The sequence below is a fragment of the Eumetopias jubatus genome, unplaced genomic scaffold (assembly GCF_037043125.1).
Source record: "Eumetopias jubatus isolate StellerSeaLion01/CBP00866 unplaced genomic scaffold, mEumJub1_p1.0 scaffold_10, whole genome shotgun sequence".
Classification (NCBI taxonomy): domain Eukaryota; kingdom Metazoa; phylum Chordata; class Mammalia; order Carnivora; family Otariidae; genus Eumetopias; species Eumetopias jubatus.
The window spans coordinates 126,050,332-126,076,002 of record NW_028274816.1 but is presented as its reverse complement, the minus strand read 5'-3'; the positions used below and the strand labels follow the sequence as shown (position 1 = coordinate 126,076,002).

The window sequence follows — 25,671 nt, the reverse complement described above, 5'->3', positions numbered from 1 at the left end:
CTGGGTTTGAATCCTGGCTCTATAACTTATTAGCTACTTGGGGCAAGTTTGTGTCATCTTTTTGTGCCTCAGTTTCATCTAAAAAAATTAGGGTAATAATTGCATCTACCTTCCAAGTTGTTGTCTTATCTACTTTATATAGTTCATTCATATATGATTTTTTTTCATATAGGATTTTTAAAAATAAACAAAACACCTCAAAACAAGATCAGAGAAGAACTTCTGAACTGAGCTTGACAACAGATATCTACCAAAGACCTACTACAAATATTACACCTAATGATGACATTTAACAGCTTTTCCAATGAAATAGGTAGTAAGATAATGTTGCCATCATCAGTTCTGTGCACTTGAAGAACAGATAAAAGAACAGAAAGAAAAAAAAGTGTTCTCTATTAAAATACCCTATTTCTTAAAAGGAATTTGAATGGGCAAAGAAGGAAGTCACACTCTCACTCTTCGCAGACAACATGATGCTCTATATGGAAAAGACCCCACCTGAAAATTGCTAGAACTCATAGGAATTCATCAAAGTGGCAGGATATAAAATCAATGCAAAGAAATCAGTTGCATTTCTATACACTAAAAATGAGACAGAAGAAAGAGAAGTTAAGGAACTGATCCCATTTACAAGTGCAGCAAAAACTGTAAGATACCTAGGAATAAACCTAACCAAAGAGGCAAAGGATCTGTAATCAGAAAACTCTAGAACACTCATAAAAGATACTGAGGACACAAAGAAATGGAAAAACGTTCCATGCTCATGGAGTGGAAGAACAAATATTGTTAAAATGTCTATGCTACCTAGAGCAACTATACATTCAATGCAATCCCTATCAAAATAACAACCAGAATTTTTCACAGAATTGGAACACACAATCCTAAAATCTGTATGGAACCAGAAAAGACCACCCTGTATAATAATCAAAAGAATGTTGAAAAAGAAAACCATAGCTGGTGGCATCACAATTCTGGACTTCAAGCTCTATTATAAAGCTGTAATCACCAAGACAGTATGGTATTGGCACAGAAACAGACACATAGATCAACGGAACACAACAGAGAACCCAGAAACGGACCCTCAACCCTCAACTCTATGGTCAACTAATCTTCAACAAAGCAGGAAAGAATATACAATGGAAAAAAGACAGTGTCTTCAACAAATGGTGTTGGGAAAATTGGACAGCCACATGCAGGAGAATGAAACCGGACCATTTCCTTACACCACACACAAAAATAGACACAAAACAGATGAAAGACCTAAATGTGAGACAGGAATCAATCAAAGTCCTTGAGGAGAACACAGGCAGCAACCTCTTTGACCTCGGTTGCAGCAACTTCTTGCTAGACACGTCTCCAAAGGCAAGGGAAGCAAGGGCAAAAAGGAACTATTGGGACTTCTTCAAGATAAAAAGCTTCTGCACAGCAAAGGGAACAATCAACAAAACCAAAAGGCAACCTACAGAGTGGGAGAAGATATTTGCAAATGACATATCAGATAAAGGGCTAGTATCCAAAATCTATAAAGAACTTACCAGACTCAACACCCAAAGAACAAATAATCCAATCAAGAAATGGGATGAAGACATGAACAGACATTTCTCCAAAGAAGACATATAAATGGCCAACAGACACATGAAAAAATGCTCAAGGTCACTCAGCATCAGGGAAATCCAAATCAAAACCACAATGAGACACCACCTCACACTGATCAGAATGGCTAAAATTAACAAGTCAGGGAACGACAGATGTTGGTGAGGATGTGGAGAAAGGGGAACCCTCTTAAACTGTTGGTGGGAATGCAAGCTGGTACAGCCACTCTGGAAAACACAGGCATTCCTCAAAAAGTTAAAAACAGAGCTACCCTACGACCCAGCAACTGCACTACTAGGTATTTCCCCCAAAGATACAAATGTAGTGATCCGAAGGGGCACCTGCACCCCAATGTTTATAGCATTATATAATAGCCAAACTATGGAAAGAGCCAAGATGTCCATCGACAGATGAATGGATAAAGATGTGGTATATATACAAAATGGAATATTACTCAGCCATCCAAAAGAAAAAAAGAAATCTTCCCATTTGCAATGACATGGATGGAACTAGAATATATTATGCTAAGGGAAATAAGTCAATCAGAGAAAGACAATTATCATATGATTTCACTCATATGTGGAATTTAAGGGGCACCTGGGTGGCTCAGTCGGTTAAGCATCTGCCTTCAGCCCAGGTCATGATCCCAGGGTACTGGGATGGAGCCCCGAGTTGGGCTCCCTGCTCAGCTGTGAGTCTGCTTCTCCCTCTCCTTCTGCCCCTCCCCCTGCTCGTGCTCTCTCTCTCTCAACTGATAAAATCTTAAAAAAAAAAATACGTGGAATTTAAGAAACCAAACAGAAGCATAGGGAGAGGGAAAAATAAAACAAGATGAAATCGCAGAGGAAGACAAACTATAAGAGACTCTTAGTCATAGGAAACAATCTGGGGGTTGCTGGAGCCGGGAGTGGGGGGGATGGGGTAACAGGGTGTCAGGTACTAAGGAGGGCATATGATGTAATGAGCACTGGATGTTATATGCAACTGATGAATCACTGAATTCTACCTCTGAAACTAATAATACACTATGTTAATTAACTGAATTTAAATAAAAAATAATACCTTAAAAAAATAAAATAAAATACCCCATTTCTAAGAGTATTGTATCTTAGATTTAGTAAATGCAGTCAAGTTAGTATTCTTCATCATAAAAGTTAGTTTGGGATTAAAGCAGAAGACAAGAGCTAAATCATCCAAGTGGGTGGGGAATAAAGTGAAAAGCAGGAAGTATAGATGAGAGATCAAAGGGGCAGCAGGCAGCTAAAGGTACAAGAATAGCTACAGGAGCACTCCTAACTTGCAAGCAAACTGTAAGAAAATGTCTAATAGGAAAAGTGGTTTTGGACAGCTAGGATTAAGAATAAAATTAGATTTGGGGGCGCCTGGGTGGCTCAGTTGGTTGAGCGACTGCCTTCAGCTCAGGTCATGATCCTGGAGTCCCGGGATCGAGTCCCACATCGGGCTCCCTGCTCAGCGGGGAGTCTGCTTCTCCCTCTGACACTCCCCCCTCTCATGCTCTCTCTCTTAAATAAATAAAATCTTTAAAAAAAATAAAATTAGATTTGGGATTTATGCTTTAAAAAGTAGGTAAGAAGGGGCGCCTGGGTGGCTCAGTCATTGAGCGTCTGCCTTCAGCTCATGATCCCAGGATCCTGGGATTGAGCCCTGCATCGGGCTGCTCAGCAGAGCCTGCTTCTCCCTCTGCCTCTGTCGCTCCCCTTGCTCCTGCTCTCTCTGTCAAATAAGTACATAAAATCTTTAACAACAACAAAAAAAGTGGTTGCCATCTGGGTATTCTCTAAGACTGATGAATCACTGACCTCTACCTCAGAAACCAGTAATGTTAATTAACTGAATTTAAATAAAAAAAGTATTTAAAGGGCGCCTGGGTGATTCAGTCATTATGCGTAGGACTTCAGCTCAGGTCAAGATCCCAGGGTCCTGAGATCGAGCTCCCCATTGGGCTCCCTGCTCGGCGGGAAGCCTGCTTCTCCCTCTCCCATGCCCCCCGCTTGTGTTTCCTCTCTTGCTGTTTCTCTCTCTGTTGAAAAATAAAATCTTAAAAAAAAAAAATTAAAAATAAAAGTTATTTTTATGTAGCGTTTCAAACAGAAAAAGTAGCATACACACACACCCATGCAATAAAACAGAACTCACACTCAAGAATATGTTACCCAGCTTATGAACTAGAATATTACAAGTATCTTCAAAGTTATCTATGTGTTCCTCCATGATTCCCTTTGCCTACCACACAGACGTAAACAATATTCTAAATTTAATGCTTATTTTCTCTTCCTTTTCCCCCACCTATGTATATGGCTCTCAGTAATATATTCCATGATGTGCTGTTGTTATCAGCTTTATATAAATAGTATCAGCTTCATTAAAAAAAAAAAAGTGGTTGCCCTAATATCTGGCACATTAGAAAGTGTTTAACAAATGTATCCTTACGCAGGATTCCAGGTAGACAAGAGAGAAACATGCCAAAGGTTAAAGAAAATGTGGAGAGGAAAAAATTAAAATTAAAAAGAAAGGTATTATGCCATTGTTTAACTTCATTATGTTCTGCAGCAGCTAAATCTAAGATACAATGGTACAGTAGAAAAATTAGTAAACCTTCACGCCTGGTTCTGCAATTAGCTGTGTGATCATGAGGGGTAATTTATCCTTTTGAAGTTTCAGATTTCTTAACAGACCATGGGCAGGTTTTTGAGAATTTTAAAAATAATATATGTATAAAAAAGTGCTTGGAAATATGACAGAGCACTATATAAGGTGCAAGGCAAATCTATTGAAAATGATCAGATGTTCCCCATTCTCAGTAGCCGAATTTCAAATAATTATAAAATTATGAAACCACTTTGGTGTGAAGAGACTTTTTTTAAGCAAGTAGGCTCACTAGTAAGAATTATTAAAGCATATAATCCACCATAAGACTCCTGAGTCATCTAAACGCAGAAATGGGTTTAATCTACAACACAGCAATGAAGAGTTAATTCTTCATTGTGCTTTTTCCATGAAAATTTATCACAAAAACCTGAAATATATATAAATCAAGAAACATCTTGAACATTTTCAGAAAAGAAGGGTTAGATAAAATTATTTCTTTATACACAACTACTCTGCTCTGTCTCAGGACCTAGATACCAAAATTGATACTGAAATACTTGTTTCACCAAATACATTTAATTCACTCAACCACCTTACCTGTTTCATTGCTTGCTTCTTAGCAGCTTCCCTCTGAAGGCTTTCACTCACGGAGGTCTATAAAACATAAAAATGTTGTCACTGTTTAAGCCAATTTAAAATTTCTTTTCCAGTATTCTGGCTGGCAACTAGTTCCTTACTTATACTAAAAACCAGAAAAGTATTATGAAAAAATATAATTAAATAAACATTTTCAAGGTCTTTTACCAAAACCTTAGGAAACAAATGAATTTTATTGTAAATCAAAAGTGTAGGCTGTAGGGTGTAAGAGAAAATAGAATGGTATATGAAAAAAATTTGGTAACATGGCTTTTTATTCCCAACTTCACCATTAAGGCATGCAATCTCTACGATTTCAATTATTTTGTGTGCACATGTGAATGTGAGTGAACATGCATGTATTAGGTGGGGGAGCACTGGTCCCTTCCAACACATTTAATGGTATGATTCCCAGCAACAAAAGCACATTTAAAAAAAAAATATTCACCACTGAATATAGTATATCAAGTTCTTAATATATGTCTAAGGCTTAGGAGCAGCCAGAACTATCTGGGGTTATAATCATTTAATAAATATGTACTAAGGCATTGTTCTAGCTCCTGAAGATAGTGGAGAAAATAAGAACAATTCCTGAGAGATAAATGGTCTGAAAGGGAAGACTGAGATAATTGTAATATAGATGTGATAAGCTATATAATAAAGGGATTAAAAAAAAAGGGGGCTGTAGGAGCAAAGAATCAAGAAAGCCTTCCTAAAGGAGATATGACATTAGACCTGAATCAAAAAGAATTTAAGAGAAGGCAAGAGGTGTTTAGGAAGTAGTAACCACAAGGGCCAAAGTAAACATTTACAGCTAAGAAAAAATATATAATTAAACTACTTAAAAAAAGTTTTCTCTTAAAAGCCTAAGGTTTTGTAAATATACTAACCAACACTGAAATGTAAACTTTAAAAGGGCAAATTTTATGTTATGTGAATTTTACTTTAGATGAATTTATCTTTTATTGAAAAATATAATCCTCAGCCCTAGGACTATAGTTTTCTAGCCTACTGACATTTGCTGCTTTCAGCTATACAGTAAATTGGTGCTTCCTTTGTTTTCCATGGCAACCAAGAGAACAAAATAAACCTAATTCTAGTTCCCTATGACCATGGAGACTCACAAAGGCCATACAAGTAATAGAACACATACTTCATAAATTAAAAGAAGTGGATAGGCAAAGAACTAAGGACATTTTAGGTGACAGTAAACTGACTACAACTAGAGAAAAAGATACTGATACCAAAAACAACAGCAGCTAACATTTATTGAGCCAGATGCTATGCTAAGTGTATGACTTGTATATTACATTAATTACTCGTTTAATACAAATTTCCCTGTTATTATGTGATACATTTTTACTCATTAGAATATCAATTTTAAACATTAAAATATTAACTATTCTAATAACCATAGCTCATGAATTCTTTCCCATCTATTTTTAATGTCTCAGTTTTTCTAATCAGTGTAAATTAAGTATTTCTTGATCATTGACTTAGTGATGTCTTAAGGGCTGACTAGAAGAGTAAGTCTCCAAATACTAAACTTTTACTTCTTTTACTTGCTTTTATTATTTTTTTCCTCTATCTCCTCCAGTCAATCACAGTTCACTGGCTGTCACTTTCAAACTCGTTGCTTCAACCTAAACTACTGAACTTAGAAAAGTAAAACATAAAGCTAGTACTTTTTAGACTCATATAATACAGAATAAGCAGACAGGGAAGGGCGTTTCCAATGTACAGTGTATATACTGTGAGACGTAAGAGGTTTTGTTTCCATGTTTATAGCCATTTTGAAGGATGATGTCTGTCTGCCCTTTGAAAAAATCAGTTATTGCTTACAGGGTGATAACATAATGGAGGGAGTACAGTAATTTTACAAATTCTATTCATAGACTTGTATCCCTGGAATTCTAACAGCATCATCAGTGGATAAAGAGGTAGCTCTGAACTTAAGCTGAAAAAGTCAGGGAAGATTATCTCCTTTTGAAGCTCATTTGATTCTCAGTTTTCTAACTAGAAGAACTCTGACAATGACAACGTTTTCACCAAAATGCCAACAAATTGAAAATATCTGGGCACCTGGGTGGCTTAGTGGGTTAAGTGTCTGCCTTCAGCTCAGGTCATGATCCCAGGGTCCTGGAACGGAGCCCCGCCTCGGGTTCCCTGCTCAGTGGGGAGCCTGCTTCTCACTCTCCCTCTGCTCCTCTCTCTTCTTGTGCTTGCTGTTATCTCCTGCACACACTCTCTCTCAAATAAATAAAATCTTTTAAAAAACTGAAAATGTTTTTTTTTTTCAAAGATTTTATTTATTTGACAGAGAGAGACACAGAGAAAGAGGGAACACAAGCAGAGGGAGTGGGAGAGAGAGAAGCAGGTTTCCCGCAGAGCAGGGAGCTGGATGCGGGGCTCGATCCCAGGACCCCGGGATCATGACCTGAGCTGAAGGCAGACGCTTAACGACTGAGCCACTCAGGCGCCCCAAAAACTGAAAATATTTTAAGTTGAAATGTATTTAATACACTTAGCCTACCCAACATCATAGCTTAGCCCAACCTACCTTAAAGGTGTTCAGAACACTCACATTAGCTACAGTTGGGCAAATCCACCTAACACAAAGCCTACTTTATAATATAGTGCTGAATATCTAATGTAATTTATTGAATACTATACTGAAAGTGAGTAACAGAATGGTTGTATGGGTACAGAATAGTTGTAAGTGGTTCACCCTCATGATCACACGGCTGACTACGAGTGAGCTGTGGTTCACCGCCAATGCCTTGCACCATGACAAGAGTACTGCACTTCACTAGCCCACGAAAAGATTGGAATTCAAAATTTGAAGTACAATTTCTACTGAATGCATAACACTTCTGCACCACTGTAAAGCTGAAAAATCCTAAATCAAAGTATTCTAGTTTGGGGACCATCTATGGTTTCTATAAAAAGGAAGGAGGAGCGCCTGGCTGGCTCAGTTGGTACTGCTTGCAGCCTGTGACCTTGGGATTGTAAATTAAAGCCCCAGATATCACAAAACACTTTAGTTCTTGCCACAAAATATTCTAGCCTACAAATGGCCTAAGGAAAAATAGCTTTAAATAATATGATTAAGGATGAATGTAAGTGATCTAACCATACAAAACAGTCATTAATTGATTAGTTTCAAAATCAGCAGGCATGCAATTATTCTAATTTTATGTTTGAAGACCAATTAGTTCACAGAATAGAAGAGAGTATTCATTAACAGTACCTTCTAATAAAACCACAAATTAGCATTAGTTTTAAATATAGGAAGATAAAAATTATTCCCCATAAGGGCCTTTATCTTTTTTTTTTTTAACGTGCAAGAGAGCGAGCTTCTGTGTAAGCAGGGAAGGGCAAAGGGAGGAGAGGGAGAGAAAGAATCTGAAGATCTCAAGTAGGCTCCACACCCAGTGCGGAGCCCTACAAGGAACTTGAACTCACCACCCTGAGATCATGACCTGAGCGAAAACCAAGAGTCAGCCACTTAACTGACTGAGCCACCCAGGCACCCTGGGCCTTTATCTTAAAGAAAAAATAACTCAAGTTATAAATAAACTGGCTCTTATGTAAACATTCCAACAGTCCTAAAAGTGCAAAAACTGCTATTGTACCACACCAATCTTTCAAAATAGGTTTTGTACCAAAAATATCAGGGAAATAACCTTTTATAAAACCTGAAGTAGTTCCTTGCAAATATTTCAACTTGATTCAACAAACATGTTCTGAGAGCCTACTATGTGTACAGCACTAAAAGTGGGAGAGGAGCCATATTTGATCAACATCTTAATTTTTTATGTCTAATCTAAGAGTTGGTAGGTTTCTTTTAATTTCCAAATAAGAAATGAATATAAAAAAAAAAGATAAAATGCCAGGTCCATTTTATAGATACTAATAATATATAATAATACCCTCTACACACACACACACACACACACACACACACACACACACACACACGGTTATCAAGTATAGGCACCATAAACTGCAGAATTAAGAAAAACACCGTGACTGGCTATTCTTAGTCTTTACTACCTCCCCTGGTCATTTGTTCTGTATAGAGAATAAAAATTATTTAATCGGGCGCCTGGGTGGCTCAGTTGGTTAAGCAGCTGCCTCCGGCTCAGGTCATGATCCCAGGGTCCTGGGATCGAGCCCTGCATCGGGCTCCCTGCTCAGCGGAGAGCCTGCTTCTCATCACCCTCTGCCCCTCCCCCCACTTCTGCTCTCTCTCTACACTCTTCCAAATAAATAAAATCTACAAAAAAAAATTTATTTAATCAATCTAATGTTTCACTGGGATGCAGTCTGACAGATACAATCTAATTAAAAGGGAAATGGTTTTTAAAACCTTCACAATTAGTTCAGATAAATGCAAAAGAAACCACATGATTGTGCATTTCTTACATCACTACACATGTTTAGATGGGTTGACTCCTGGGCTTTGATAACTGCCAGAAGAGAAATAGTTTTATATATATTACTATAGTCCCTTCACCAATACAGAGAATACAGTTTAATGACACTGGGAAAGAAGTAAGATACTGGACATTAATTTATATTATTGAATTACCTTTCTTCAGTCACAAACACTTTTTACAAAATTAAAAAAAATAAGAAAAAATAAAAATTCAGAAAAGGGTTCTGAATATTTTTTTTGCAGAAATCAATCCCTTTTTCCCTAATAAGTCACAAATTTTAAAAAATCACATATAGCCTTCTTCATGAAATAGGACATTTACCTATCCACTAAAAACAGTTCAAGAATCAATCCTTCCTCAAATGGCTCATGGCTATAATTTTCAGTAGTGCTCTGAGAACTTAGAAATGAAAACATCCTGTTCTTTATTATTTTTTTTTTAACTTAGCAACAGATCATTTACTAAAGGTCCTACAACTTAGCAATCTCTATTTGAGCTTTGTTTGTCCACATTCACATGCTTCTTTTGTTAAGTACAAAGCCTGTTTAAGAGCTGCAAAAAATACATAAAATTTTTATTATATATACTCAGAAAGAAAAATGGACATGGCTATCAACAGAAAATTTAGAAAAGAGAAAATATAAATGACCATTAACTATATGAAAAAATGTTCAATCTTACCAGTAACTAAGGAGATGAAAAGGAAAATACTAACTTTTATCATCAAATTCAGATTTTTGAAGTTGTATCTTCCAATAATGGCAAAGTAATGAGTAAATATACACTCCTACACTGTGAACGTGTGAAATGGTTCCAGTTTGGCAAAATGCATTAAAAGCCTGAAAAAATATCCATTTCTTTTGAACCAGTAATTCCACTTTCAGGAGTTCACTATATGGATATAAAAAAAAGATATACATAAAGATTTAGGTGCTATTATATTTCACTGTATTATATAATGGAATATCCATTCACATTAGTGAAAAACTTGAACCAATCTAACTTTCAACATCATATCAGCTAAGTAAGCTGTATACCCTTCAACACAAAGTTCTGCAGCCATTTAAAAATTTGTTTTCGGGGCGCCTGGGTGGCTCAGTCAGTTAAGCGTCTGCCTTTGGCTCAGGTCATGATCCCAGGATCCTGGGATCAAGCCCCACACTGGGCTCCCTGTCCAGTGGGGAGCCTGCTTCTCTCTCTCACTCCCCCTCTGTGCTGTCGCTCTTTCTCAAATAAATAAATAAAATCTTAAAAAAAAAAATCTGTTTTCAACAATATTTAATGGTATGGGCAAACTTTAATGCTATACCTATGTTAGTCCATGTTCACTACTCAAGAAGTAAGCCCCCCTGCTAATAATCATCCCCTCTCATATTATGGCCATATTGCTTGTGTCTTACCTTGATTAAAACCTTCCCATGAAGTCCTCTATAATCCCTGCATTCTCATCCTCTGTCATAAGCCTTTATTTCCTTGACTGAAACTGGCTCTTCCCTAAAGATACCCTTTCTTCTGAGGCTGCTCATGGCTTACGTACTTCACATTAGAAGACATTGTGTCTCCTCCTGATTCTAGTGTCATACAGGGTGAAAGCAAAACCCCTACTCCTTTGAAGTCATGCCATATGACTATTACCTTTATCCTTTTTTACTCTCAATTTATGAATTCTTTATTTCTCTATCTCTGACACCTTGATCTCAGTTTTCCTGCTTTATATCATGCCATCACAGAAAATCCATACAACACACTGACCTGACCTTGTTTTCTTCAGGTCCAGTTATGACAGTTTCCTCTCCACATAGCCACCCCTATCATTGTCACTCTTGTCATTATCTGCGACTGCCCCAGCTCTGAAACTGTAAATCTGGACAACCAACCCAACAACAACCACTACTTTTCTACCAAATTTCACTGTATAGAAGATGTACATTATTTCACATCCTTATATTGATGAAATCAGGACACACTTTATAATCAGCAGGCATCATCTAACTGCTGTTGACCAAGAGGTATTCTTAATAGTTGGTTCTACCTGCACGTGTGTAAATACTAAAACAGCACCAGCACCAAAACCTGCAGAATGAATATCATCAAGTGTTGGTGACATAGCATTTCTTAAAATTATGCAATTATGTAGAGATAATTTACTTTGGACTCCCACTTGGGATTACTACTTAATATGCCTAGTTCACTACCTCCAAACACCCTCCTTACGACCAATAAGCTCGATGTCAGAAAGAATGATAAATTTGGAAAAACATAGTTATCAGTGAGTCTGAGTGAAGAAGAAAGTCCAAAAGACTGATGATGACTCCCTCATATGCATTCCTTGGAAAACCTGAACAAATCAGTGAGAACTTCCTATGATTAAGAAAAAACAGTAACAAAAAACTGGATTTGAAAAAGTTTTAGGGATCCCTTAACTAATTATTTTTATTCATATTCTGCTTTTTAATATAAGAGTAACCAAAGGTAAAAATTTACATCTTATTAAGACTAAAAGAACTTCCAATATTGTATAGTAAATATATAATTAGAATTCTAACTCATAAGACTATCATAGTTTAATTGGTAGTGTTTTCTTAATGATGCATAAAATAACAGTGTAATTTACAATGTTTCAGATTTTTTTTTATAAGATTTTATTATTTGACAGAGAGAGACACAGTAAGAGAGGGAACACAAGCAGGGGGAGTGGGAGAGGGAGAAGCAGGCTCCCCACTGAGCAGGAAGCCCGATACGGGGCTCGATCCCAGGACCCTGGGATCATGACCTGAGCCCAAGGCAGACGCTTAATGACTGAGCCACCCAGGCGCCCCAATGTTTCAGATTTCAATAAAATACATAGCTCTTGCTCATTTATTTCCTTTATCTTTTCTTTGTTCTTATGGATGTCACTAATCCCTTGATTTTTCTATTTTTTTATTAGAATCTTTACAGTAGTGAATCTCCACTACTCTTGCCAATAATTAAACTCCCATTGCCCATCTTTTGCACCTATTTGATAAATATGAGTCCTGAATCCATGTAACCACCTCTGTCTATAGTAAGGCAGCTAAGCACTCCTGGAAAATATTATTTCTTAGCTTCCAATTGTAATTGGGTCCTAACTGTATCTACCAAACCTCCTCTTTTTACTAATCAAGTCTTTTTTCTCTACCAACTATATTCAGGCCTCCTCTCTTTGTAAACCTCCTACACCCTGTCAACTTTCCCTATACGTGACATTACCACTACCTTTAAAAATTATTATGAAAAATAATGTACAAAAAGGGTACAAAAAGTAACGTAGTACCTGTGAATTTATTACTCAGCCTAAGAAATGGAACATTATCAGTAAAGATGAAGTCACTGTATATCCTTCCCTAAATCTCATCTCCCACCCTTTCCATCCTAAATTTTTATATAGTCTCCTTGCTTTTTGTTAGTTTTGCTACATATGTATTGAAGGAGTTCAGGACATGGCCACCCCAAAATATACTCCTTTGGCAAATACTGATTATTTTGAACCGAAGAAACTTGAAAATTCCCATGTGAAAGGTGCCTTCCCTGTACCAGAAGGAAGAAACTGTATTTTGGGTTTTTTTAAAGATTTTATTTATTTATTTGACAGAGCAAGAGAGCACAGGCAGGAGGAGCAGCAGCAGGAGAGGAAGAAGCAGACTCCCCACTGAGCAGGGAGCTCGACACGGGGCTCAATCCCAGAACCCTGAGATCACGACCTGAGCCGAAGGCAGACACTCAACCATCTGACCCACCCAGGCGCCGCTTTTCTGTATTTTCTAAATGGTCTCAAGGAATATGCATTTTTTTTATATAACCAGGAGGTTACTATAATTTATTAAGTAACCAGAAATTATTCTAATTTATTAAGTAACAAAAGGAACTTTAAGATCCTACTCAGAACGGAAAGTTAATTATGCTTAGTATCTTGACCAGCTGTGGAATATAAAGTGCAACCTGCCTCTGTGTGGTCAAAGTTTCTAATTCTACACCTTCAGTCAGTTAGTACTTAATGTTAATAGGTCACTCCATGCCAACCTTCGAAGAACTAAACAAACTGAACTAATACCTTTATTTAACTAAAGAACAATACCAACCTAATAGTATTTATTCATTCACTTAAGTATTTACTGAGCACATGCCATGTGTAAGGCACTATTCAAGGTATTGGTCAAAAAACAATAAACAAAAACCTCTGCCCTCAATGAACTTATAAGGGAACAAAAACAGACAAGTAAAATGTATGTCAGATGTATGGCACTCTATGCAAAAAAACAATCAAAGAAAGGTACAGAGACTAAGGAGAAGACTGAATTTAAAATAAGACACTCAAGGAAGGTCTCAATAAGAAGGTGTCATTGAATCAAGACAGGTAAACAGTTAAGAAAACAAGTCACAATGAGATCTGGAGAACAGTTTTTCAGGCCTAGAGAATAGGCAAGGGCATGGCTAACATCTCCAAGGAAGTGGACATGGATCAGAGTGAATGGAGTAACTTACTACAGGTATTAAGAATTCAGAGGAGGTTAATAAAATTTCAGTGTGTTCTTAAACACAAACCTTGCCTTCAATAAGAAATTAACAAATTTGGGGATTAAGTGGAAGTTTTTATCTGATATATCAAATTTTATATGAAAAAAGATTATTTTTTAATTAATTTTATTTCAAGTGCAAAGACAGTTTTAATAAAAATCAACTTGGTGACAGTGGAAAAAAAAAAGTTCAGGAGGGGAAATCATGGTCTGGTATCTATGGAGAAGGAAGATCTAAGCTAAATTTAGAAAGAAAGGTAACAGGAAAAAAAGGTTGTATTATATAAAGGAAATCCAATAAAAAAATACAATGACATAGGGGCACCTGGGTTGATCAGCTGGTTCAGCGTCTGACTCTTGATTTCAGCTCGGGTGGTAGTCTCGGGATCATGGGATCAAGCCCCACATAGGGCTTGTACTCAACGCGGAGTCTGCTGGGAATTCTGTCTCTCCCTCTCTCTAAATAAATGAATAAAGTCTTAAAAAAGAAATACAATGACATAAACATGGCAAGAAAGAATGACGAGATCAGTATGATTAAAGCAAATGACTTCTGTATGGGTGCTAAGAACTAAAATTGGGGGACGCCTGGGTGGCTCAGTCGTTAAGCGTCTGCCTTCGGCTCAGGTCATGATCCCAGGGTCCTGGGATCGAGCCCCACATCGGGCTCCCTGCTCCGCGGGAAGCCTGCTTCTCCCTCTCCCACTCCCTCTGCTTGTGTTCCCTCTCTCGCGGTGTCTCTGTCAAATAAATAAATAAAATCTTTTTTTTTTAATTTTTTTTAAAGATATTATTTATTTATTTGAGAGAGACAGAGAATGAGAGATAGAAAGCATGAGAGGGAAGAGGGTCAGAGGGAGAAGCAGACTCCCTGCTGAGCAGGAAGCTCGATGTGGGACTCGATCCCAGGACTCCAGGATCATGACCTGAGCCGAAGGCAGTTGCTTAACCAACTGAGCCACCCAGGCGCCCCAATAAATAAAATCTTTAAAAAAAAAAAAACAAAATTGGACTCAGACTACATTATGAAAAATAGAAACCCTAAATGTGATGCAAAGATAAAAAAGAATTAACTTTTTTAAACTTAATGAAAAAGTCATTTAGAAAAATGATCTGGAATCAATGTAATATGGGTAACAGGGAATTAGACTAGGGGCACTGAGGTGGTAAGACTACCGCATATGGGAACGGATAAACGGGATAAACTAGATGATGCTCTAAAAGAAAGAGAACTTGGAAGTAGATGGATAGAAGGAATGCAGAAAACAGGACCAAACATGGTATTAAAGTTTCTAAACCAGGAGACTGCAGAAATAGTGATCATTGGTAGAATCATACATATATGTTCTGCAGAGATCATTTTATCCAGAGCTGTGTTTTTAGAATGATTACAAATTGAACAAAAAATCATACTCCTTATCCAAAAGATATGAATGTACATTTTTGAAATCTTATAATAGTTCTCCTTTGAGAACTCAATTAGATCTCATATATAGAACATGATCCTCATAATTTTACCTCCTTAAAATACTTTATCACATCATAAGTGGAGAAATTTCTGATTTATTCTACATTTTTCTCTAATATCTAAACATTTAGGTTTTGAAGAACAGGCAAAGAACCTAAAAATGTATTCATCTGAAACAATTCGTTAGGAAGGCAGGTTTTAAATCCATGGAAATATGATGGACTATTTAATAAAATGATGTGGAAACAACTGTCTGCCTTTTGAAAGAAATATTAAAACTGATTTCTTACCTTACCTCACTCCTTTTAACAAACACCAAAATACATTCCAGGCATTATTAAACATTTAAATGTAAACACAAGTTGCAGAACTTGAAAGAATAAAATGTTTTATTAAAAAGTCAAATGACAATATAGCCATACAAAGGACTTAGAGCAATTAGGACTCTCATATATCAGTAGTAGAAATGTAAAATGGTGCACCAAATTTGGAAAGGAATTTAGCAGTTTCTTAAAGAGTTATACACCTACCATGCGACCCAGTCATGGGTCTAATGCCTAAGTGTTCATCCAAGAGAAATGAAAGTATAGGTCCATACAAAGACTTGTATACAAATGTTCACAGCCATTTTACTTTTAACAGCCAAAAACTGGAAACAATCCAAATAATCAACAGGTGTGCAGATAAATTGTGGTATAGTTATACAACAGAATACTACTCAGCAAGAAAAAAGAGTGGACTACTGAAACATAATGTGAATTAATATCAAAGTAATTATGCTGAAAGAAGCCACCCACAGCCTTCAACGAAAGTATATATTGTATGATTCCATTTATATAAATTCCTCAAAATAAAAACTATAGTTATAGAAATTAGATCAGTAGTTGCCTGAGGTCTGGAGAGGGGATGGGAAGAGGGAAGGAGGAGGAACTACAAAGGGACATAAAGAAATTTTGGGGTGTGATGGATATGTTAATTATCTTTATTGCAGTGACAGTTCATGGTATATACTTATGACAAAATTTATACTGTATACTGTAAATAGGTGCATGTATATATCCATTATACTTCAATAAAGCTGTTTTTAAAAAAGTAAAATAACATCAGGCCATACACAAAAAACTGTAGACTCTTTTTATCTGTGGTGGGTAAATTTTAAATAAAAAGCTATATAATAACAATTTTAAAATAAAATGAGCTGTGGTTATTACAACTCAAAAATCTGGAAGAGGAAGAAGAGAGGATCTGAACCAGTGACAGGGCTGGCCAGTGTTTTAGAAAATCAGTTACAAGAAAGCCTCAATGAATCACCTCAGGAAGAACAAAAGGGCATATTTAGAAACTAAAGCCAAGAGCGAAAATACGTCAAGCCAACTACACATAAGGACAGGTACAGAGCAAATTCAGAGGCAGGAATTTAGCAGCAGAGGCAAATTATTATGCAACAGATGAACAAACTGACAGAGGCAAGCTAAGGAGCATGGTCCAAGTATACGAAGCAAATCATTCCTGGAATGCATAAAAACACTAAGATATGAGGCTGATTTTAAGAACAGAAAGCAGGGTAGCCCAAATCAGGTGAAGCTAGAGAGAGTGTAGCCAAAAACAGGTCAGAGTCAAGCAGACTGCAGAATGAACAAAAGCTGTGCACAAGAAAAGGAGCCCACAAAAAAATTCTCAAAGTAAGGCGGGCTGTTCCATCTGGCTTTTATCTCTGGTTGCTCAAAGAGAAATGTCCTTAATCCCAACAAAACACCCTTAGTAGCTTCTGAAATTTTAACTTCTCTCAGAAGTGAAGATATTTTAGTTTTAACCTGAATTATATATAAATTCACTTTCATAAAGTATTAGAAAGAGCTCCTTGAAAGCAGAGATCTTATCTTATTCAACTTCTATCAGGAGCACCCAGTATAATGTCTTCTATACATCAGATGCTTAAATGATGATACTTAAAAGTTCTGAAGAAAACCATCAAAAAAAAATGTGCACTGAAATTTACATTATTCACTTTCTGAATTATCACTTAATATTCCTACACTAGTTTCCTTTCATTGCCCAGGACCTCCCTTTGTTCCTTTCCCACTGTCAAGAAGTATGTGATCCCTAAATGGAAAACAACTAGTAAAAGCTTACATTAATAATTAGAAATAATTAGAAAAATTAATTTGTGGCAAAAAAACTCTCATGCAATTAAAAGCCAAATGTACATAATTTTTTAAATTAGTAATATTCAGCTTACAATTCTTGATTTTTTTTTTTTAAATTATTTATTTGTTTGACAGAGAAAGAGCAAGAGCAGGAACACAAGCAGGGGGAGTGGGAGAGAAAGCAGGCTTCCCGCGGAGCAGGGACTCGATCCTGGGATCATGACTGGAGCCGAAGGCAGACGTTTAACAACTGAGCCACTCAGGTGCCCCCAATTCTTGATAAGATATTAAGCCAAGCTCCCTCCCTTTGAAATTGTTCTACAAGTGAGAGGCTGGATATGAGAAACAAACAAACAAAAAAATGTGAAAAATCCCTGGGGAAACAAATGCTGGCTTGTCTGGACAGAGGAAGGGAAGAGTAGCAACCCAGAGCTGAACAGTATATGGCACACAATTGGGGGGCTGGGAAATATGAAGGACAACTATGAACCAAGAGCTTCACAGCAATTAGAAAACTAAAAAAAAAAAAAAAACAAAAAAAAAAAAAACAATTGAAGGCAAAAACAAATATAAAGGACAAAGTAGGGTACTGTATTATATACTGAAGGAAAGACAGATCAAGAACTAGCAAACATAAACATTTATGCTTCTACAATACATAAAACACCAAGACAATTCAATGGGGGAAAGAACAGTCTTTTCAATAAATGGTGCTGGAACAACTAGATACCCACACGCAAAAGAATGAAGTTGGATACTCACCTCACACCATACAGAAAACTCAAATGGATCATAATCTACAAGTAAGCACTAAAACTATAACACTTAGAAAACACAGGAACAAATCTTTTTGACCATGGGTTACAGACTACATGACAAAATTTGTGAGACATACTAAACCAAGAGTACAAGCAACAACTAAAAAAAAGACATAAATTACATTTCAACAAAATTAAAAATAGTTGTGTTTCAAAGGACATCATCAAGAAAGTGAAAACCCACTGAATGGAAGAAAATATTTGCAAATCATATATATGGTAAGGGATTTGTATCCAGAATAAAAAATTCTTACAATTCAACAGTGAAAAGACTAAAACCAATTTAAAAATGGACAAAGGACTCGAAGAACTGAATAGACATTTCTCCGAAGAAGATATATAAATGGCCAACAAGCACTTGAGAAGATGCTCAGTATCATTATTCATCAAAGAAATACAAATCAAAACCACAATGACATGTCATTTCACACCCACCAGAACGGCTAAAATAAAACATAGTGTTGATGAGGACATGGAGAAACTGGAATCCTTAAATGTTGCTGGTGGAACAGTAAAATGGTGTAGCAGCTTTGGAAAATATCTAGCAGTACCTCAAAAGGTAAACATAGAGACACATATAACCCAGCAGTTCCACTCCTAGATACATACTCAAGAAAAATGAAAACATGTCTATACAAAAATCTGTACATGAATGTTCACAGCAGTATTATTCTTAATAACCAAAAAGTGGAAACAACCCAAATGCCCATCAAGATGAATGGATAAACAAAATATGGTATGTATATCCATACAATAGAATATCATTTGGCCATAAGAAGGAATGAAGTATTGATAAATGCTACAACACAAATAAACCCTGAAAGCATTACGCTATGTGAAAGAAGCCATGTTTTGTGACTACAAAAGGCCACATATTATATGATTCCACTTACTTGAAATCCAGAATAGGTAAACCCACTGAATAGGAGATAGCAAGTCAATTAATAGTCTCTAGGGTCTAGGGAAAGGGAGAATGGGGAGTGACTGCTAATGGGCACAAGTTTCTTTTTGGGCTAGTAAGAATGTTCTAAAATTAGGTAATAATAATGACTGCACAATTATATATTAAAAAAACTGCATTTTATGGCATGTGAATTTCTTCGCAATAATGTTGCAAACATACATGCACAAAGCAACAACTCTCGGAAGTAGAGAGACATCAGCAATTTTAGATGGCAATTTTAACTTATTCTTCTCTGAAACTAATAGATCAACAGGAAAAGATTAATTATAGAAAATACAAGTTCAAACTAACAAATATAGAGAGAACTTACATACTGTGGAAAGTATACATGCTTTTCAAGGACACAAGAAGCATTTGCAAAAACTATGTGCTGGCCACAAAGCAAACATCATATAATCTATGTTCTTTGGTTCTAACAATAAAACTAGAACTCCGTAACAAAAAAAAGCAACAAAAATATAAAAACAAACAAACAAACAGAAACCTCCACCTGAATTCTAGAAACTCAAAAGCCATAGTTCTAAATTCTTAGGTTAAGGAGGAAATTATAAAGGAAATTACAAGATAATTAGAAAAGTACAACAAAAATACTAGTAATAAAATTTGTGAGACAACTAAAACAATACTCAAAAAAATCTATACATTTATATGCTTATAGAAGAAAGATTAAAGTTCAACTCAAGTTGAAAAAATATAGAATAACAAAAAAAAACCAAGGAAACAAAGATATGGGCAGAAATCAATCAAATAAGAGTAGAAATCCACAAAATGCAAAGATGGATAAAATCAAATGCTGGTTCTTTGAAAAGATTTAAGACAGACAAACTTCTGGAAAGATTAATCAAGAAAAGAGAAAACAGGTGATGATAGTTGAAAGATTTAAAAGTACTATCATAATACTATATTTATGTTTACAGTATTATGTTACAAAAGATCATAATACTTATGTTAATAGATCTGAAAATCTAAACAGAATGGATATATTTTCTTAAATTGGTTAAAGAATCTGAACAGACCAGGGGCACCTGCATGGCTCAGATCTCCCAGTCCTGGGATCAAGCCTTGCATAGGGCTTCCTGTTTGGCAGGGAATCTGCTTCTCTCTCCCTCCCTCTGCCCCTCCCCACCACTGTTCTCTCTCTCAAATTAAATAAAATCTTAAAAAAAAAAAAAATCAGAACAGACCAATAACCACAAAGACATCCTCTCCCAAAGAGCCGTAAACCCTGATAGTTATACAAGCTGAATTCTCCCTAATTTTCAAGGAGCTATTAATCCCTGTTTTCTACAATTTGTTACAGATAATAGAATACAAAGAGAAATATCTAATATGTTTTATATGGCATCATTTTGATTTCAAAACTAGATAGTAATAAGAAAAGAACAGACAGCTGTCTGTGTTTTCTTAGAGTCTGTATTTGTCTATTTGGCATCCATCCACCACAAGGCCAATTACACGAACTGTATTTTCTTATTTTCTGTATTCTTGATGTTCTGGCATTTGTGACCTCGCTGACTAGGGAGAAACTATCTCTTCCAGGGCTGGCCAATTCCCAAGAGATAGCAATGGGTTAGCCCAAGGATGTATCTTTCCTATTTTACACAGGAAACCATCCCAGAGCCCAAACTCCAAATCATCTCCTTTACCTGGCTCTTAGACTCCAGGAGACACTATTCCTCTGCCCTAAGCACTAATGGTCAGGTACCAGCAACTGGAGATCACCTTTATACTCCAGAGCCTGCCAACATTATTCAAACTAGCCAATTCTAAAGTGTCTCCCCTGCTCTGCCTTGCCTTTCCCCTTGCTCCTGCTTTTGCCTCCTGACTAAACCTGATGCTTCCCATGTCCCTGTGTGGAGTGGCATGCTCCCTTCTCTTATAATAGTATTTCAATGCACTGGACTCTCCATGTCAATGTCACCTCCATAAATTAAAATCTGCAGGCACATTTTGAGACAATAACTAAAGCCCATTTCATTTATGAACATAGATGCCTGAAAATCCGAAATGAAGAATTAGTGAATTCAATCTGTTAGTATATTAAAAATAACACATCCTGCTCAAAAACAATTTACACAAGAAATTCAAGAATGGTTTAATATTTGACAATCTATCAGTGTAATCACATTATGCACTACAGGAGAAAATGACTATTTCAATAGATTCAGAAAAGGCATCAGATAGTTTTAATATATATTTATGATTTATTAAAAAATTGCCAGTAAACTATGAACAGAAGGAAAATTCCTTAACTTTAGATAAAGCCTATATACTAAAAGCTAATATATATCAAACTTAATGGAAAAGTTCAGAATCATCCCATTTAAGATACAGATAAGAAAAGATGCCCATTGAGGCTTTGTTCAACATATTATTGGAGAATGTGGCTAATATAGTAAAAAATGGGGAGAGGGGGAGAAACCAAGGAATAAGGATTAGGAGAGATGAAGCAGATGGTGTAGACAAATTATTACCATAAATGAGTTTAGAAAGACTGCCAGATACAAGAAATCAACTTACAAAATCAATAGCATTGCTCTGTACCAGAACAGTCAAATGGAAAATAAAGTACCATTCAAAATAGTTGTATGAAATATCTAGGAATTAACTTAAAGATAAGGCAGAGAATGTTAATGGGTGAAAAATCACCTCATAAAAAAGTCTAAATGAATGAAGAACTATACCACACTTACAGGTTGTTCCTTAAAGATTAATCTATAAATCCAAGACAGGTCCAGTACAAATCAGGTTTTGTTTTAGTTTTCAAGAAATTTCACAAACTTGTTCTATAATGTCTATGTAAGAACATCTAAAAATAATTCAATCAAGTTTAAACAGAAGTATAAAGGGACTCACCCTACTAGATAGTAAGATTTACTACCAAGCCATAATAAAAAAAACTTGTATAATTGCCATAGCAACATATAACAATAAACAAGAGAGCTTTGCAGCAGGTTCAGGGATATATGGGAACTTGATATGATAAAGATGGCCCATAAATCAGTAGGAAAAGCATACATTATTTATAGATGGTACTGGGAAACAGCTGTGCCATTCTAAGAAAAATAATGTTGGATACCTACTTCACAACATGTATAAAGGTGAACTCAACATGGATTAAAGATCTATAATATCTGTAATACCTGTAAAAGGTATTACAAATCCAATAGCAGAGAGGAGAATATCTTGGTAGCTTCAGAGCAATGAATATCTACTTAGACAAGACCTCTAAAGCACAAACCATATAGGCGGAAATGGATTTGACTACATTTAAACGAGAAAATTTATGCCCCATAAAGGACACTACATTATATTCAATTCTAAGCTTAATAACACATTAGCTCTCGAATATTGGACTTAAGTTTATATAGCTCTTAAATAACTGTTCCACGAGGCAATTCAGTTTGGTAAGACAACTGTTTAGTCCACATGGTCATTCAGAAACCTAAGCTCTTTCTAGCTTGTTGCTCTGCTATCTTCTAGGGTATGAAGAAAGTTAGGTCATGGCCTGAAACAATAAACCCATCCATCTTTCAACTTATAACAAGGAAAAAAAGAAGTCCACATCAAAAAATTTTCTTTTGAGCTACTGAAGTAGAAGTGCACATAATACTTTTGCCTATATCTGACTGACAAAATTAGTCACATGGTCTCAAATAGCTAATGATAAAGTTAAAAAATGTAATCTCTAATTAAGCAGCTATGTGTCCAGCTTAAACTGTTGCTACAAAAGGGAAGAAGAGATTTTGGTGAATTATTAGCAGTCTTCACCATAAGGACAACAAAAAAAGTAACAGACTGAAAGATTTTCAATTTCTAAAACCAGCAAGGGATTACTATCTAAAATATATAAGGAACTCTTACAAATCATAAAAGACAGAGACAGGAAATACAACAGAGAAGTGGTCAGTGGATATGAATGAGGAATCTGCAGAATAAGGAATGCCTAATAAACACATGAAGAGATAACTCAACTTCATTAATAATCAATGAAGTGCAAAATATAACTAAGAATTGAAAAAATTACAAGGTGTTGATGAAAAAATGGAGAAATTGTGACCACCACCAAAATGAAATTGAATGTAAACTGGTATAGTTATTCCAGAAAGCAATTTGCCAGTACTTAGTGAAAAATTTATCTATATACTCCCTGATTCAGAAATCTCACTGCTGGATATATCCCCAAAGGAACTCTTTGGTGGGACATGTATGACAATTTTTTTTTTTTTTTTACAGTGCTGTTGTGGTAGGAGGAACGGAGGGTAATTTTAATGTTTATTTCTGAGGGAGTAGGATGAGATAAAGTTGACACACACACACACACACACACACTGTAGTTAGAATGAACTAGGTATACACACTGCAATGCACTGTTGACTGAAAAAGATCTGTAATACAATGCTATTTACATATATAGAACACACACACTCAAAGCAACACAATATAAAAGGACACATAGTCAAGCATATCTATCAAATCAGGCTATGTTTAAAAGGGAATGGGAGAGGGGATTAGGGATGGAGAGGAAAACCAAAGAAAAGAGCCTTGTCAGGCTGATAATGTAATTGTACCTTGAAATGAGGATTATGACTAGCAATTCTCTGTATGTTTGAAAAGTTTACTGCATATGTAACAGTTCTTTCCGCTGCCAAAGAGATGTCTCCATTCCAGAAAGACATACACAGATATGAAAATATCATGAAAGATGCAGTTCTGAAATAATATTGTTTTGTATGATAATTTCTCTATGATGAAAAGACAGCAAAAAGTGGGAGAAGCATAAAAAGTGTGTTTAAAGGAGGGTAATTTTGGACTACTCATAAAAAAAGGTACAGTTCTTCAACACTCTGCAAGATACAGATTTAAGGAAAACAAACTCAGAAAACGGTTTTTAATATTCTATGTTACAACAAGAGTTGTAGAAAACATTTTATAAGATTTAGTGAAAACATATTTACTATAATTAATGACCTCTTCCAATTATTACTTGATTCACTAATGAAATGAAAACTACATTTTATTCCACTTAGAAACACAAACTTATTTTCCAAAGGGACATCATTAACTGTGTTGGTAATAACTAGCACACTTATAATCAACAGTCAAGGTCTTGTTGTCCTCCCCACACAGGCAGATTTCAATGAAATACACCTGGCAATGTCTTTTTTTTTTTAAATGACAACCAACAGTTTGGCACCTAATATATAATCACAATGACCAAGTCAGGTGTGCAGCATCCCCAGTACAGACTTTATTAGAGTTCAGTTATAAATACACAATCTCTTGACATTGAAGATGTAGTTCTTGCAGATAAAGCCCAAAGGCAGGAAATGAATCTTCTCCCAAAAGCTACTCCTTATCTTTAAAGTAACCTCAAATTATTACTAAACTAATAAAGTAATTTTGTTCCAGAAAGTGATCTGATCTATTTTATTTTCAGCTTTTGATAAACCCAAGAATGAGATGGGGGATTATTGCTTTTTGTCTCACTATACACAATGAAACACAACATGAAAATAAAGGAATAAAATTTTTAAATGATTTTTTATGGTAAAGTTGGAATAGGCAATAACAAAGCCTGTCAATAGATGAGGAAGATGTGTATGGTTTCAGAAAAATAAAAAGCTAATTTTGTTATTTAACAGCAAATTTGGACGTAAAGCTTTTACTATCTTCGAATTAGAAACTTCAAAAAAATGAGTAAAAAAGGTACAATAAGATTGTATACAACCAAAAAAACAATTTAAAAATATAGTTATTACTGCCTTCTTTATGGAATTTTTTCTAATATAATGGCCTTTAACTAATGGTCAAAACCCAACATGAAGATCAAGATTCTACTAAAAAGCCAGGCTACCAAAATTATGACTGTCAAACACAACATAGGATGGAGATAGCACAAAATTTCAGATGACCAACGATTAATGATTTAGTTTTACTGCACACACAGAAGATATTAGTTTCATTGTAGCAATCTGGGCACCATTTTTTTTTTAAAGATTTTATTTATTTATTTGACAGAGAGAGACAAAGTGAGAGACAGAACACAAGCAGCGGGAGTGGGAGAAGCAGGCTCCCTGCAGAACAGGGAGCCCAATCTGGAGCTCGATCCCAGGACCCTGGGATCATGACCTGAGCCGAAGGCAGACACTTAATGACTGAGCCACCCAGGCGCCCCATGGGCACCATTCATTACACTTCCACTCTGTGCCATGCACTGTAGTAGGCATTTAATATCATAGCAATACAGGTACTATTTGTTACACATCTATTCTACACCATACACTGTACTAGGCATTTGAGGTATACTCTCTCTAATCCTTAAAATAAACTTTTAGTAGACCATATTATAAAACAGAGGGGTTTTTGTTGTTGTTGTTGTTTTTAATGTGGAACTGAAACTGAGAGATTGAAACAATTTGCCCAAGATCTTAAACTAGGAAAACAATGCAAAGCTT

The 25,671-nt window shown here is 35.8% G+C and overlaps 1 protein-coding gene and 1 non-coding gene across 4 annotated transcripts in view; one reads left to right on the top strand and one right to left on the bottom strand.

The window, feature by feature from the left end:
- The window catches only part of NSRP1 (nuclear speckle splicing regulatory protein 1), a 49,923-nt gene that overhangs the window by 6,546 nt on the left and 17,706 nt on the right, over positions 1–25,671 (bottom strand). For all 3 annotated transcript variants that reach the window (XM_028109384.2, XM_028109385.2, XM_028109386.2), the window contains one exon: positions 4,801–4,857. In XM_028109384.2, coding sequence (XP_027965185.1) covers positions 4,801–4,857 — 57 coding nt within the window. The remainder of the gene's footprint in view (positions 1–4,800; positions 4,858–25,671) is intronic.
- Positions 11,580–11,674, top strand: LOC114214045 (small nucleolar RNA SNORD116). The gene has a single exon (XR_003610317.1). It is a non-coding gene; the product is annotated as a small nucleolar RNA SNORD116 (small nucleolar RNA).